Source organism: Galeopterus variegatus, unplaced genomic scaffold, assembly GCF_000696425.1.
Source record: "Galeopterus variegatus unplaced genomic scaffold, G_variegatus-3.0.2 Scaffold1130, whole genome shotgun sequence".
Lineage (NCBI taxonomy): Eukaryota > Metazoa > Chordata > Mammalia > Dermoptera > Cynocephalidae > Galeopterus > Galeopterus variegatus.
Window position 1 is genome coordinate 339,120 of NW_007727241.1, and position 14,736 is coordinate 353,855.

General features: G+C 53.0%; 4 protein-coding genes across 8 annotated transcripts; 2 read left to right on the top strand and 2 right to left on the bottom strand.

Annotated features, from left to right (window-relative positions):
- Nucleotides 1–1,103: 1,103 nt before the first annotated feature.
- Nucleotides 1,104–3,205, bottom strand: LY6G5B (lymphocyte antigen 6 complex, locus G5B). Its single transcript, XM_008575063.1, has 3 exons — nucleotides 2,327–3,205; nucleotides 2,075–2,203; nucleotides 1,104–1,777 (listed from the first exon to the last, which is right to left on the bottom strand). Exons 1-3 carry the CDS (start codon nucleotides 2,448–2,450, stop codon nucleotides 1,377–1,379), a joined length of 654 nt encoding a protein of 217 aa, XP_008573285.1. The 5' UTR covers nucleotides 2,451–3,205; the 3' UTR covers nucleotides 1,104–1,376.
- Nucleotides 3,206–3,277: 72 nt separating this feature from the next.
- Nucleotides 3,278–7,873, bottom strand: CSNK2B (casein kinase 2, beta polypeptide). 3 transcript variants are annotated; one of them, XM_008575059.1, is made up of 7 exons: nucleotides 7,550–7,873; nucleotides 6,850–6,932; nucleotides 6,009–6,111; nucleotides 5,322–5,437; nucleotides 4,818–4,893; nucleotides 4,484–4,673; nucleotides 3,278–3,508 (listed from the first exon to the last, which is right to left on the bottom strand). In XM_008575059.1, the coding sequence occupies exons 2-7, from the start codon at nucleotides 6,919–6,921 to the stop codon at nucleotides 3,418–3,420; spliced, it is 648 nt and encodes a 215-aa protein (XP_008573281.1). In that variant the 5' UTR covers nucleotides 6,922–6,932; nucleotides 7,550–7,873; the 3' UTR covers nucleotides 3,278–3,417. The 3 variants fall into 3 exon arrangements, with proteins under 3 accessions (XP_008573281.1, XP_008573284.1, XP_008573282.1); XM_008575062.1 differs by lacking the exon at nucleotides 7,550–7,873 and adding an exon at nucleotides 7,331–7,436; XM_008575060.1 differs by lacking the exon at nucleotides 7,550–7,873 and adding an exon at nucleotides 7,163–7,306.
- A 433-nt stretch (nucleotides 7,874–8,306) lies between these two features.
- Nucleotides 8,307–11,171, top strand: GPANK1 (G patch domain and ankyrin repeats 1). Of its 3 annotated transcripts, XM_008575065.1 has the most exons (4): nucleotides 8,308–8,706; nucleotides 8,799–9,003; nucleotides 9,340–9,967; nucleotides 10,548–11,171. In XM_008575065.1, exons 3-4 carry the CDS (start codon nucleotides 9,342–9,344, stop codon nucleotides 10,990–10,992), a joined length of 1,071 nt encoding a protein of 356 aa, XP_008573287.1. In that variant the 5' UTR covers nucleotides 8,308–8,706; nucleotides 8,799–9,003; nucleotides 9,340–9,341; the 3' UTR covers nucleotides 10,993–11,171. The 3 variants fall into 3 exon arrangements, with proteins under 3 accessions (XP_008573288.1, XP_008573287.1, XP_008573286.1); XM_008575066.1 differs by having other exon boundaries at nucleotides 8,307–8,966; XM_008575064.1 differs by having other exon boundaries at nucleotides 8,308–9,003.
- Nucleotides 11,172–13,028: 1,857 nt separating this feature from the next.
- Nucleotides 13,029–14,653, top strand: LOC103592375 (chromosome unknown open reading frame, human C6orf47). The gene has a single exon (XM_008575067.1). It carries the CDS (start codon nucleotides 13,029–13,031, stop codon nucleotides 13,908–13,910), a length of 882 nt encoding a protein of 293 aa, XP_008573289.1. The 3' UTR covers nucleotides 13,911–14,653.
- The last annotated feature ends 83 nt before the right edge of the window (nucleotides 14,654–14,736 follow it).

The window sequence follows — 14,736 nt, forward strand, 5'->3', positions numbered from 1 at the left end:
GGTAGAGGAGCTGGGACCAGGCCACCCAGGCACAAAGCTGCACTGCTTTTCAGAAAAAGGTTTCATAACCCCAGCATGGGGATGTAAGACTCAGAAGGGCAGAGCAGACACCTAGCTGTACTCACCTGGGAATCCTGGTGCTTAACCTTGCCTGGCTCCGAGCAGTGTGTGCCCAGTGTTTACTGAATATATGGGAAAGATTGAATTGTATCCATTACTGCATGCTTGTAACTTTTTGAAAGTAAGTTAAAATGAAGAGCCAATTACTGCAGCCCTGTGTACCCTCTGCATTTCCCCCCTCAACTGACCCCCAGAGGGAGTCCTGGGTGCCAGGATCCTCAAAAAGAATGAAGGATGGGCAGGAGCCCAGGTCCCTCAGCACCAGATGATCTGAAATGTGGGTCTTGGCTCCTGATTTTCCCTGTTTTAAAGACAAAGTTCTTTCTTCTCTCTTAGGTGAAAAAAATCTGGCATCATCCGGTTTAACTTTCTAGCTTTTATATGGTATGCTTAAGGTTGGGAGCAGTCACACTCCTCATGCTTTGATCCCTACCTGAGCAAAGGATGGGGAAGTTTGTGGGCCCTTTGGGGCCAGCCCAGAGGAAGCCACAAAGTCCAAGTAGGCAGGGTCTGCAATCCCCTTTGAATTTCACACCTAATTAATTCTCTTTAACCTGTCTACACCTGCCCACACCTGAGCATGACCCCATAAACAATGTGACACAGATTTAGCCCAGTCCCAGTTTATTATGGAAGGAAACGGGGGACGTGGAGCAGAGCAGGACAGACCCTCCCCTCTCCTCTCACCAGGCACTTATGGAGGTGGGTGTTGGGACTCAATGAGGTGAAACGTGGCTAAGTAGGGTAGAGACTGTGACAGGAGAGGACAGAAAGCAGCAGACCAGAAGAGGAGAGGGGGTGGTAGAGTCAGTGAGGCAGGGACAGCCAGTTGTCAAGTCAGGAAATCTGCACAGAAGTCTAACCTTCATCCTACTTGCTGCAAGTTCAGTGTGGCACTGGGTCTCAGAGACAGGAATAAGACAGGGGATACAGAGCCAGATCTGAATGGAAGTGGCAGGTTACCAGATTGAGAGGGGATGAGGAGATGATGGAATGCTAAGACGATGGGAAAGGCATGAAGGAAACCATTGTGCCTTTCCCAGGTTAGCCAGGGGCAGAATCCACACTTGAGATTCTTTTCTAGAAGGAAGGAAGAGCAGCATTGGGATTCAGGAGAGGAAATTAAACCAAAGCCATATAGACACTGAAGGCACAAAGGGAGACCTAAGAAATCATAGTGACCAGAGAACGTGTGTGTTCTCAGAGAGGGCAGTGCAGGATGGTAGAACAGGGTGGAATCTGGGAAAGGTAAGGTGTCAGGGTACAGCCCAGGGAAGAATTAAAAGTCCGGAACTATTGAGGAATAAGTACATGCGGCGCAGGTCAGCAATGGACAAGCCCAGTTTCAGGGGAAGGGCGGCCATGGAGTCCAGGCCTTCAGGATCCTTCCCAGCATGGAAGGTGGGTAGGGGCAGTGAGAGGTTCAGGGCCTGGTAGAACCACTGAATCTGGGAGTCAGACAGAGGCAGGGGCAAGGTCCTATGAGGCAGCTCAGACAGGGAGCTCTGGAGCTGGGGGCTGGACCAGGAGTTGCAGTAATCATACTGGCAGCACTGGGCCTGATACCAGTACTTCGAGAAGTAGGTGTTGCGTTTTTCTTGGCAGCGGTAGGAATTGTATTGTCCACAGCCTCGAATGTTGAAGCGAACCTTGATATCTGGAGGAGAGGGGACAGCAAATAATCCTGCTAATAGCCTCCCATAGTCCCCAAAACTGGCACCCCTACCACTGACTCTCCCCATCCCTTGCCCAGACCCCATGTCTATCCCAGACTTCTTCAGAAGAGGCCAGAAAAATTAGCTCAGCTGGTCCCCCAGTACCCTAGACCCTTCCTTCCAAGATCCTTCAGCCTTCTTCTTATAACCTAGGCCCCAAGTAGCCCTCATCTGTGAGAGGAGAGAAGACCAAGCCATAGGCTGTCCTTCTGGCAGCCCCTTCCTGGGACTATACTCACCATAAAAGATGGAGATCACCATGCATGGGGATGAGCTGCTGATGGTACACTTCTCTGAGCCTGAAATGCATCCTACAGAAGGGTCTTCTAAGAGGCAGAAGTGGCAGGTCCGGACTTCAGGAACAGGAACTGGGAAAGCAGGAGGGGTGGAAGCACTGGCTCACTCCTAAGTCCCCTGCCCTGCAGGGAGCCCTGAGCTCCACCCTTTTCATGGACTGTCACCCCTTCCTCCCTGCCCCTGGCCCCACTTACCCTTTCCTACTGCGAAGCCCACAATGACCAGCATACCCACAAGCATATGGGCCTTCATTATGGAATTCTGAGGAGAGGGGCAGTTCATGAGGGATGCCCTGAAACCCCACCTTCCTGTGGCCATGCTCCTTGATCCTCAGCTGCAGGGTGGTTTTGACGGCAGTCTGAGCAGGAGCTGCTGTAGGTACAGACCTATATTCCTGCTTGGGGCAGGATCCTGGCTGGGAGGAAGTTATTAACTGAGCAAAAGGGACAGTGTGTCCTCACCCACAAGGTCTGGCTCCTGAGTGTGGGAGCAGTGGCCCAGACAGGGGCAATACCTGGGCACCACCTGGGCCTTTGTCCAGTTATCTACCTTTGTCCTGCATGCCAAAAACCTATTCCCTCTCCTGAAGAGTCCACAGATTGGTATCTGTCTCTGGCACCATCTGCTGTCCTCCCATGATAGGACCAGTCCCCACTGTGTTGGGAGAAACTGGCCAGGGAACCAAGAGTCCCCATCCTTCTGAGATGAGCATGTCTCAGGTCCTCCAATAGGGAGCACACAGACACCACTGAGTAATTCTGGACTTTGTCCCTCTTCTCTCCACCCCTTATAGTTCTATTTATTTCAGGAGTGCTTTCACTTTAAAAACAAAACTGAAAGACAGTGCTGCTGATTAAGACCCTTAGCATATAAGCAAACATCCACAGATGCTCAGAGAGAACAAATACTTCTCTAGTCTTTAAAACCTCACTTTTGTGAGTCTTTTCCTTCTGACCTTGCACTTCCCCACACTGTCCTAGGAATTCTGCTTTTCTCTATACCAAAAACATCACCGAAATCCACTGGGCACAAATCTGTGCTGGTTTTCAACCTGGGGAGGGTAGGCTGGGCCATGAGGGCCCCTGGGGTCCAGCATACCACCACTTTTCCATCCCCGACCGCAAGCACCAGCAGACTGGCTCATGGCCTTTTCTTCCACTTTATTTCATATTCCCACCACAATAATGACTCCTTTAATTTAAACTAAAAACCATAGGGGGTTCCTGAAATGGCGGCAGCAAAGGAACGGAGGTGTCAACAACTGAGGGACAGGTGGGGTGGGAAATCAGCGAATCGTCTTGACTGGGCTCTTGAAGTTGCTGGCGGCTTGGAGCTGCAGCTGGTAGGCCATCGGATGGATCTTGAAACCGTAGAGCCTGGGCCAGGACAGAGGTCAGAGAAGCAGCAGGGTGAACCCCTTCCTGGCCCTGCCACTGGTCTGCATTCCCGCATTCCCACCTTCCTACCCCAATTCCTCCATGGGCCTGCTCAACGCTTAAGGGCAGTGGTTCCAAAACCTCCTCACTTAAGAATATTTGGAAACATATCTTAAATATCCATTAAAACTCAAATTCCAGGAGATATACAAGGGGTCTTCAAAAAGTTCAGAGTGGCTGGCCAGTTAGCCCAGTTGGCTAGAGCACAGACTTTTAACACCAAGGTCATGGGTTCGGATCCCTGAACTGGCCAGCCACCAAAAACAAAACAAATAGAAAAAGTTCACGGAAAGGCTGGCTGGTTAGCTCAGTTGGTTAGAGCATAGTACTGGTAACACCAAGGTCCGGGGTTCCATCCCTGTAGCAGCCAGATGCCAAAAAAAATTCCAAAAAAACCCACCCAAACTAAACCAAACCAAATCAAAACAAAAATGTTCATGGAAAGATTTGTATTATCTTTTAATTCCATTTTTCCACAAACTTTTTGAAGTACCCTTGTATATCAGTAGTTGTTTTCAGTATGAAACTGAATCTTTCCTCCCAACAAAGTAAAAATCATCCTCTAGGAAGAGGAACCATGCTTAAACTGTAGATCTGAGAATCTCCTGACAAAAGGTTGAGCACCCAGGATGATGAGAATAACAGATATCATTTAAATGATGGTCCAAGTGCCAAACATTATTCTAAACAATTCACACATTTAAAGATACTCTGTCAGGCAGGTACTGTCATCATCCCTGTTTCCTGGATAAGGAAACTGAAGCAAAAGCAATCAAGTAACTTTTCCACAGTCACTCAGCAGTAGAAATCCTGGCTTGGGAGAAGGTCTCGAGAAAGAGCCATGCCTTGTCCTCCCTTCTCTCCGGGGGATCTTGGGCCTTTCCTTTGATATCTGACTCTGTCCCTGCTCCCTACCTGGGCACAAACTGGTTGGCGGGTCGCTTAGGCCGGTACTCAGGATGCACCATGAAGAGCATGTGAGGGAAACCAGTGCCGAAGTAGGCACCATCTGTGTGATGGTGCCGCGATGACTTGGGTGTGTACACGTCCATGCACTTGGGGCAGTAGAGCTTCACCATGGCCTCGCCTGGGATGTCTGAAAGGCCTGGGAGACAGCCAGACTCAGCAGACCAGGCACTCCCCAACCCTACCCAACCCCCCCCCGCCACGAGTCAGGTCCCAACTTGCTAAGCCCCAACTCCTTCCCAGAGGACTGCCATATGGTGCCCTCCTCTCCTTCAACACTTACCAATGGGAAGCATTGGCTGGTTCTCACAGTACACACGGGGACAATAGCCAAAGTCTCCCTGCTGGTACTTTTCCAACTGAGGTGAAAAAAATGGAAGGGGTTGGCGGATAGGTGTGAAGAGAAGATGCAACTCCCTCCACAGCCCAACCCACATCACTCTGTCCCCCACTCCTCCTGACTCAATCCAGAGGCCCTTTCTCTGGCTCAGATGAGCTCTTGGACTCCTCTGCTGCCTCTCCTCCAGTTAGGCAGGCTGAAGACCATCAGATCTGTTAGCTACTTGTTCCCTGAGGAAGAGGCAGTCTATAACTCCCTGTCCAAGGTCATGTCTCTCTTCTTGAAAACACCCTCTTCTGCATGACCCCCCATCACGATTCAATTCCCAGGCCCAGAAACTGGGCTTCTTTCCCTCTTCTCAGCTAGACACATTGACAAAGTTCTTCTTGCTGAAGGAAACTGTTCCCCTACTGCCTCAAGAGTCAAGTGGGAGCAGAGAGGCCTCACCATCTGGGCGATGCCACGGTTGGTGAGAATGTAGCGGGCGTGGATTAATCCATAAAGCATCTCAGCTGCCTGCTCAATCAGGTCACTCTGGTTGGGGTTGTCTTCCAGCTCTTCATCTGAAACACGGCAGGCCAGCCGAATGCAACCACTTGTTTTTCAGCTTTCCTAGGTGCTCCGCCCACCCCCAGGGTCTGCTGGCTACTCAGTTTGCCTAGCACCCACCTTTGAGCTGCACCCCATCCATCATCTGGGCATTTGACCCACAAACCTGGGCGTCTGACCCCTCCTCCAACCCAAGGCAGCTCTGCTTTTTCTCCACACCTCTTCAGCCTCTGCTCTCTTCTCTCCCTCCCAACTCCCTCCTTAACACATAAATGCAAAGATATCAATGCAGTAGGTGGAACTCTAGACTGGAAGGTGCAAGGCAGAAGAAAGAGACAGTAAATGAGACCCATAAACTGGTATTATGGAACAAAGGTGAGTTACAGATTCAAAGTATGGGAACAAGTCATGTAAGTCACAAAACTAAACAAGAGTTGGGGGGGGGGCAGGTCAAAAGAAACCAAGGGATTTGGGGTTAAAGGGAGTTGGAGAACCAAAAGAAAATTTAGAAATTCAAGAATCAAGTAATAGAGATTTGAAGGGGAAAAAAAGCACACACACACAACCACTCTGAGGGTGCCTCACCAGGCTCCAGGTCCAAGATCATGTCTAGAGCTTGTCGATAGTGAGGCACCTGCTCATTGAGTCCAGTAAGATTAAATTTGTCCTGGATGTAGTCTTCATCCACCTGTCAGGACATGGAATGGGAACCATATCGAAATCCCCAGCTTTGACCTGGGTGACATGCTTTAACTTATGCTTTAATACAACTGCAGCTGTTCCTCTTGTTTCCCAATCCCAACCAAGCAGAAGTATTTGAGTGTTTCTTTCCAATTCACATACACCACCTCCAGTAAAAGCTTTGGCTTTTCTAAGAACAAGCAGGTACAGCAACCTCCTCCTTAAAGAGACATCCCTTTCAATATCCTGGTCCCTACTCCTGCCTCCCATCTCTAGGAACCAGTTTTGTCTTCTCTTTAGGGACGAGGGCTCTCTGAGGGAGGTGGAAGCTAAAAAGCTTGGTTTCTGAAGGCCGTTAGAATCTGTTATGTTAACACAGAGCTTTGCAGATGCAATATTTCAATTCTCCTAAAAGCCACCTGCGATGTGTACTACCAGTACCATTCTACTAATGAAAAAAGGACATAGGACCTAATACACTTACTACTAGTACCAATCTAGTAATAAAGAAAGAACACAAGTTGACTAGTCTAATGTTACGTTGCCGGAGGGTGGCAGGGTTGGGACTTGGACCTCAGTCTTGCCACTTCACCACAGGTTAGTGGAGGGTTACTGAAGGGACCCTTCCTTGACAGATAGGAGTTTACACAGAAGCACGTAAGAGAATTGTGTAGAAGCTGAATATGTAGGGGAACGTCTGGCCAATCTGTGGAGCTGGCAAGTAGGGAGGTTGAAGAGAACTCACTTCACAGAAAAACTCATTGCCACGAAGCCCACAGAACCAGGAAATCCAGGATACCTCCTCCGAGCTGCTCATCTTTACGTCAGCTGGGAAAAGAGTGTAAATAAAGTTCAAGCTCTCCCTGCCTGCCTGGTGTCCTCCCTCCTCCCACACTTTGCCCTCCAACCACGGAAGAATTTGGGGCTACCCTTCTTTAAAGGATCCTAGACTCTGGAGCACCCCTCTCCAGCTCCTCTTGTTTACGCCTCAGCCCCCTTCCCTGAGATTAGAAATTCTTTGGGGTCTACTTGTGAGAAGCCGGTAGGTATTGACCCGCCGGTGCTGCCCGCATTCCTGGAGCTCCCGAAGGCCAGGCCCCTCTCCCCTGTGTGTCAACTCCGGCAGGGCCTTCGGCTTGGGCTCCCTACCACCGAATGTCTCTGCATGTCCCTGGCGCCTTTCCCAAGGTTCCGAAGTTTATCCTTCCCAAGCAAGTGCTGAGCACCTCCTTCTCTCACTCCCTGGAGATGTCCATCAGGTCCCTTTCACGAAGTCCCCACATCCTGCCTCCGCCCCTCAGGTTACCCGTCCCTCTCAGGCCACTCGTCCCTCCTTCGGTGGCGGACCGGGTCACTTCCTTCCCCGCCCCCACATCTAGGCGCGGAGACCCCATGTGCCGCGTCCAGAGAGAGGGGACTCGAAGTGGCGACGACCTCAGACTCACCACCTGAACGGGACCAGGACCGGGGTGGGGGAGGGGAGTTGCTACTTCCAAGGAACGGCGGCAACCGCTATAGCTCAGGCCACGAACCCGACCGCGGTAAGCGAAGTGGGATGGGGGAGTGGAAATTGGGGAGGGCGGGGAAGAGAACAACGCGCAAGCGCCAAGGGTCGGGCGCCGCGGTGGGCGCCGGGAGACGGAGTCTCCGGTGGGGAGAGAAACTGGCGACACAAGAGAAAAGTGAACTACGAATCCCAGAGTGACCCGCGCACGACCTTGGTGTCGCGAGGCCCCCTAGGTAGACGCTTGGGGGCGGGGCGCAGCGAGGCGCCACCGGAAGCGGAAAACAAGTACGACGTTCGGGGCCAGGGAGCCTGGGAAATATAGTCGTTTTCTGACTGAACGGAGGGGCCAAGAGGGGGCGGGGAAAAGAGCGAGCCCGGCGGGATCCCTCTCTGCCGCTCCCCTCATACACTTCCTCTCTGGTACCCGCGCAGCGCTGCTACCTAGGGTACTGGCCCCATCCCCGGCCAATCCGCCGGGTCCTTATCGTCTATGAGGCCCCTCGTCCAAGTCAGGCTTGCCACTGGAGAACCCCGACGGGGCCCATATTCCACCGCGGGCTCCGGCCCCCTGAGGCCGGGAGGCGCGGCTGGACTCGGTGCTTGAGGGACCTGGGTCAGATGTACTGGGATGAGCTGAGCGGTATGAGAACCGGGACGGCCCAGCGTGCTAACCTGAGGTGGCGCCAGCCATTCTGCTGCTCGTCCCCTTGCACTTCTCTATTTCCAATTAGGGCTTGAAAGGGAACTTCTGCTGCGGGCATTAAGTTTGGCCTTCGAACCCTGGTCAGAGTAATGGTGGGGGGCAGCGTGACGTTACTTCATTTCATAGCTTCTCGGCATTCCACAGGTCTCCCTCCGCCTCCTCGGGACCTTTCTTAACTCAGAGTGGTTTCCCAGCTCTAGAAAATGAGTTTGGAGCGGGGGCCACGTTGACGGCGGAGAGGGGCATTGTGGGGCGTAAAAGCAGGACCCCAACCGACAGCGCCTCCTTGGTCCTCGCGCTCCCTGGACACGCGGTGCTCTCCGCGTATGCTATTGGAAAGGTGCCAGGGCGGGAAACAACCCGGAGCTTTGCGTTCGCCGGCGCCTCCAGCGGTGTGTGGGTTTGTTTTGTTTTTTTTTTTTCTTTTGCCACGCATGCGTGTTAGTGCCGAGTGGCTCTGTTTCAACTCTTTTCATTACAATAGCGCCATTTTGCGGTACGGAGGCTACAAGGCAACGTAAACGGGAACCTCTCTCCAAAGTCTTCCGGAGAAGTGTCTCATCAGTTTTTGTTTGGGAAGAAATCTCGAATTAGGATCGAGGAAGATTTAGGATCGAGGGCGATTTAAAGGACCAAGCTGATTTTCGTACTGGTATGCTTACGGAGTGGGAAAGTGGTTTCAGGAAGAGGTTGGTATTATTTATTGTTGGTGGGGACGTGGGTGGAGGCGGAACTCAGGGTCTCTGAACAGCTGTCTCATGGAGGTTTCTTTATTAACCTTTATTAAGGGGTAGGGTCTGTTATTGTGGGGTTCTGTGTTTTTGCACGTGACCTATGGCTCTGTAGGGTCCTAGGTTGTGGGGTTACATTTAGGACAGGAGAGTGTTTTTGACTCTAAGGCTACTGCTCCTCATCCAAGAAGGTCACTGAAGGTGGCTCTGGTTACTACAGGGGTCAGCGGGATTGTTGGCTTGCTTGTCTTATTCTCCTCTTGCCTAGTCTTATTTTCTCAGTTCTCTCAAAAGCTATGCCCAGGCCCTCCTTCATCACCTTCACCCCAGCCACTGACCCCAGCGACCTCTGGAAGGACGGGCAACAGCAGTCACAGCCTGAGGAGCCAGAGCCCATCCTGGATGGGGCTGCAGCCCGGGCTTTCTACGAGGCCCTGATTGGGAATGAGAGCAATGCCCCTGAAGCCCAGAGATCTCAGCCTGAACCTGCTAGGGAAAGAAAGAGGAAGAAAAGACGAACGATGAGGGAGACTGCAGCAGAAGCAGTGACAGCAGGAGCATCAGGAAGACATGGACAAGGGAGATCCCTTGAGGCCGAGGACAAGATGACCCAGTGGATACTGAGGGCAGCCCAGGAGGGGGACCTGGCAGAACTTCGAAGGCTTTTGGAGCCCCATGAGGCGGGGGGAGCTGGGGCAAATATCAATGCTCGGGATGCTTTCTGGTGGACCCCCTTGATGTGTGCGGCCCGGGCGGGCCAGGAGGCAGCTGTTCGCTATCTCCTGGGCCGTGGGGCTGCGTGGGTTGGGGTCTGTGAGTTGGGTGGCAGGGATGCTGCTCAGCTGGCTGAAGAAGCAGGATTCCCCGAGGTGGCTCGCATGGTCAGGGAGAGTCACGGAGAGACAAGGAGTCTGGAGAACTGGTGAGAGGAAGTCTTAGCCCATACCTGTCTTTCAGTCTGTTCTGCCCTTCTTATCTACTCTACACCAGAGGCCCCAGAACAGAGCTGAAGGGTTCTTCCTCATCCTGCAGTGTAGGTGGATAAGGTAGTGTTGTAGAGTGGTCATGAAAATGAGCTCCCTGGGTTTAAATCCTGGTTCCACTTACTTGGGCAAGCAGCCTAATGTCTATGTGTCTCAGTTTCCTCATCTGAGAAATGTGGTTTATAAGAGTACTTTTCTCATAGGATTATTAGAGTTAATGGGTTAATGTATGTAAAGTGTTAGAACAGTGCTTGCCACATAGTTTGCACTATATAAATATTAGTTATCATCATTATTGTTATTTCTTTGCTCAAGAGCTTTTGCAGATTGATTACCATCTCTTCTCCCAACTGTTCCCCTCTGGGTCCCTCATTGCTAAATGGAGAGGAAGGCAATTTGTTCCTTAGCAGAAAAGCTGGAAGGATCCTATCCTACCCTGTCAGCCCCCTTTGAGATCTCGATTCTTTCCCTTTCCCTGCCCTTAACTGTTTTTTCTTTTTTCTTTTTCTTTCTCTGCAGGTCCCATTCCCCCTCTCCCCAGTACTGTGAAACCTGTGATGCCCACTTCCAAGACTCCAACCACTGCACATCCACTGCTCACCTGCTGTCACTGTCCCGGAGTCCCCAGCCCCCCAGCCTTCCCCTTGGGGTGCCCACCTCCAGCCCTGGCTTCAAGCTGCTGCTGAGGGGGGGCTGGGAGCCGGGAATGGGGCTGGGACCCCGGGGTGAGGGCCGTGCCAACCCCATCCCCACTATCCTCAAGAGGGACCAGGAAGGATTAGGCTACAGATCAGCACCCCAGCCCCGAATCACACACTTTCCAGCTCGAGATACCCGAGCTGTGGCTGGTACAGAGAGAGCCCCTCGGGTGGCCACACTGAGCTGGAGGAAGGAGAGAAGGCAGGAAGAGAAGGACAGGGCCTGGGAGCGGGATTTGAGGACATACATGAACCTTGAATTCTAACCTTGGTGAAGTCTGACCCTGGTCAGCTGCTGAAGTCTAATCTTGGGCCTCTGACTTGGGCACTTTGACTTCTGCGTCCTAGGATCTGCCCACGTGCCAGACCCTCAGATTTTGGTCAGTGGGCTCTGCCTTTGGGGGAGAGGGTCTGAGAGTTGAGAAATAAACCATACTTCTTTTTCTTTTGTGATTTATTCACTTTTCTGGAAGCTGTTGCCGGGAAGCCAAACAAGCTGGGGACCACGTGTAAGTCCCACCTGAGGAACCAGAAGGGGCAGCCTCTCCAGATGGCATATAGGGTCACCTCCTTGCCAGTCTGGGTTCACTTCCAGGTCCTAGTCCCTGCTGGGAATGCACTGCCTATTTCAAATCCCCTGAACCAGGAATTGCCCAGCTCCATGTAAGTCTTAAACTTCCCCAGCAAGGGTCCCCTGACCACTCCAGCCAATTCAGTCACTGGTTTCACAAACAAATTCATTTACTATGTGCTAAGAATATGAATAAAAGACATTCCCAACACTCAGTGAGCTCACAGCTGCAGGGGAAGACGGCTACGTGGCCAAATATTATAATTTATGGTGATAGGGGAAGTCAGGAAAGGCCCCCAAAGAAGGTGATGGGAATGGGTAGGGTCTTGCTGGAAGAGGCCAGGTTAGTAGGAGAGCGTGAGGTTATCGTACGCTGGTAGTTGGGCTGGGGCCAGAACTCGGGCCTCCCAAATCTGAACTTTAAATCAAAGTTTGTCAGTTCACTACCTGAAAACTGAGAACAGGAAGTACATCCTATTTGTCTGCACTTTCCACACTTGCCTACATTCTCACTCCCTTGTCTTGCTCATACCAGGTGCTAGGCACGAAGAGCTCACTGTTGTCAAATTAGGGAAGTAAAACCTGCATGGAGGAGCAGGGAGGGCTGCTCTGATCCCAAGACTTCCCCCCTCATTTTCCTTTCTGGAAAAGCCTTTCATGAAGTCATGGACGCGAAATGGAGGAGTGGTGGAGGATGTGGAGAAGAACCCAAGTGCGGGGGAGCTGTAGGGGACAAGAGAATTTAGGGGAGCACTGGAGGCCTTTGGGGACTCTGGGTAGGCGAAAATGGAGAGCTGCGTTCATATTCAGATCGTGGCCCTCGCTGATCTCGGCTCCGCGTCCTGTGGTATCACGCGAGCTGAAAGCGCGGGGGCACAGGGGCGGTCGATCCGCAGGATCCGCCCCGCAAGCTGCTGGCTCCGCCCCCGCCTGTCCCTCCCGTCCCGGTGCAGCTGCTTCCGGGCTCCGCGGCTCGGGGTGGCTCCGCGAGGCCGCGGCCCCGACTCTGGGCCCGGGAGGGGCCACGCGCACAGCGCCGCGACGCCTGGCTCCCCCGATACGCCCGCGCTTTGCCTTGCCACGGGGATCTCCGAAGACATCTCCGTTCTGACCTTGCGGAGGTAGCGTCTGCTGCGTGCTCAGAAGCCGGTCGGGCCACTTTGTGGGAATCTTAGCCCCTGAAATCAAGGGACGAACGCTGCTGGCTAGAGTTTGCTGGACATCTTCATCCCACCTCCCAACAGAGAGACTACCTATTCCTTGAGCTCTCTTAGGCAGCAGTTTATGAGTCCCCAGATTCAGGAGCGCCTAAACTCAGGGTCGCCTTCCTTCTTTCTTGGATGGAGCACCGCGTCCCCAGTTTCTGGGGCACCTTGTGGCGTGGCCTTGGTGAGTGAAACTTGGGGTGCTGCCTGCTGGGAAGGAAGTCCAGAAACACCAAGAGGACACTCTGAGGGTGACCCAGGAGGCCTTGTCAGATCCTGAGACTCTTGGAATCGTGTGTGTGGGGTGGTGGTGGTGAATGAATTGGGTGTGCCTATTTGCCACACTTGAGACTGCATGACCATTTGGGGAAGTGAGGAGCCACTACTGAATTTAGAGTAAGATGTCATCACCAAACTAATATGCGTTCTGAGCCTGAACAGATTCTGATTTCTGAGGAGACGCTGAGAGTCTAAGCAGTGCTTGTAAGCTGCCCCAGAATTTGGGGACTCATTACACACCTCAACCATGTTCCTGCGACGACTTGGTGGCTGGCTCCCTCTCCCCTGGGGCCGTCGGAAACCAACGAGGCCTGACCCACCTGCCTCAGAACCCAGACAGGTGGACAGCTCCCCTGAAACTTCAGGGAGTGACTGGGACAGTGCCCCAGAAACCATGAGAGGTGTGGGGCCTCTCAAGACTAAGGATTCAGGGGTACCAAGGAGCTCTGGGGCTGCTCCAGAACCAAGCAGGGAGTCCCGAGTTGAGCAAGTGGGGAGTAAAAGAATAGATTCCCTCAAGTGGGACAAGTCTGTCTCTAGGGCTCAAGAGTCTGGAAGGCTGAATGCTGGAGGGGCCATTCCCAAACTGGGATGGGATCCTGTGGATTCAGGCAGCACCAGGAGACCCAGGGTGTCACCTGAAGGGGGACTGAGCACTCCTGGCCCTGAAGCCCCAGTGGAGAAACCCAGCCGGCATCAGAAGCTGCTGGGCTGGCTGCGGGGGGAGCCAGGGACTCCCTCACGGTACCTGGGGGGCCCAGAGGAGTGTCTGCAGATCTCCACCAACCTGACCCTGCACCTCCTGGAGCTGCTGGCCTCAGCCCTGCTAGCGCTGTGCTCGCGACCGCTGCGGGCAGCCTTGGATGCATTGGGCCTGCGTGGGCCTCTGGGCCTGTGGTTACATGGGCTGCTGTCCTTCCTGGCTGCCCTGCATGGGCTCCATGCTGTGCTGAGCCTAATTACTGCCCACCCCCTGCACTTTGCCTGCCTCTTTGGCCTCCTGCAGGCCCTAGTGCTGGCTGTCAGCCTCCGGGAGCCCAGTGGGGATGAGGAGGCCACTGACTGGGAGGGTGAGAGGTTGGGGAGAGAGGATGAGGAGCAGAGGGGAGACCCAGGAAAGGGGCTGTGACCATGGGGTGGGATGGGGGCAAAGGGTGAAGAAAGTGTGGCCTTTAGGAGGAGAGTGGGGGGCATGACCAGATTGTAGGCACGGAGACCTCAGGGATGGGGAAGAAACCCCAGAGTATGAGGGCTCAGGGCCCCCCTTCACACAAAGGAGAGAACAAAGCTTATCTAGGGTGTCTGTTTATGGACAGTGGGGGCATCGCCCTTAGATTCACCAGCTGTTACTTTTTGCTTTTACATTTCTCCCACCTCCATTTTTTTTCCACCTCTACTTTTTAAAAGCCAAAAAAAAAAAAAAAAAAAAAAAGTGTGGTGGTGGAAGAAAGACCAAAGGGTCCTCTCTACCTTTCAACATTCCCCAGGGGTGGAGGAGACCAGAGGCAGGACAAGCAGACCTCGGCAGTAAGAGGGTGGTTGGAAGACCCAAGGGATCCTTTGGGTCTTGGGATGTGACCCATCTAGGGAAGAGTGGGGCTACTACGTGGGTGGACTAGGGGGTCTGGGTCCAGATGGAGGCCCACAGGTGTCAAGGAGCCTGCAGGGATGATCTGGTGCCCAAGGAAGAGAGAGGGAGTGGGAATGGTGCAGGCAGTATTGGCGGGAGGGCCAGCTGAGAAGGGCTGGCAGCTCAGACAGGTAGTGTGGGAGAAGCACTGGAGCTATAGTCCCCACTCAGGCACTAGGGATTTGCTCACTCAGCAATAAACGTGTCACACCAAATCCTAAATATACCACTACAAAATGAGAGTTACTGCCACTCAGTGTCCTTCCTGATGCCATCCGGAGGGGTGTCGAAAGTGGGGGAGTGGGATTGATGTCTGGAGACAAAC

Excerpts from the sequence above, each read along its gene's own strand:
- LY6G5B (XM_008575063.1), bottom strand. The coding sequence starts at position 2,450 with ATGGCCACAGGAAGGTGGGGTTTCAGGGCATCCCTCATGAACTGCCCC. Across the intron at positions 2,204-2,326 it reads GGGCTTCGCAGTAGGAAAGG|TTCCTGTTCCTGAAGTCCGG; the intron begins GTAAGTGGGGCC and ends CTGCTTTCCCAG. Across the intron at positions 1,778-2,074 it reads GGTGATCTCCATCTTTTATG|ATATCAAGGTTCGCTTCAAC; the intron begins GTGAGTATAGTC and ends CCTCTCCTCCAG.
- CSNK2B (XM_008575059.1), bottom strand. The coding sequence starts at position 6,921 with ATGAGCAGCTCGGAGGAGGTATCCTGGATTTCCTGGTTCTGTGGGCTT. Across the intron at positions 5,438-6,008 it reads GATCTTGGACCTGGAGCCTG|ATGAAGAGCTGGAAGACAAC; the intron begins GTGAGGCACCCT and ends GCCGTGTTTCAG. Across the intron at positions 4,674-4,817 it reads CCAGCCAATGCTTCCCATTG|GCCTTTCAGACATCCCAGGC; the intron begins GTAAGTGTTGAA and ends GCTGTCTCCCAG.
- GPANK1 (XM_008575066.1), top strand. The coding sequence starts at position 9,342 with ATGCCCAGGCCCTCCTTCATCACCTTCACCCCAGCCACTGACCCCAGC. Across the intron at positions 9,968-10,547 it reads ACAAGGAGTCTGGAGAACTG|GTCCCATTCCCCCTCTCCCC; the intron begins GTGAGAGGAAGT and ends CTTTCTCTGCAG.
- LOC103592375 (XM_008575067.1), top strand. The coding sequence starts at position 13,029 with ATGTTCCTGCGACGACTTGGTGGCTGGCTCCCTCTCCCCTGGGGCCGT.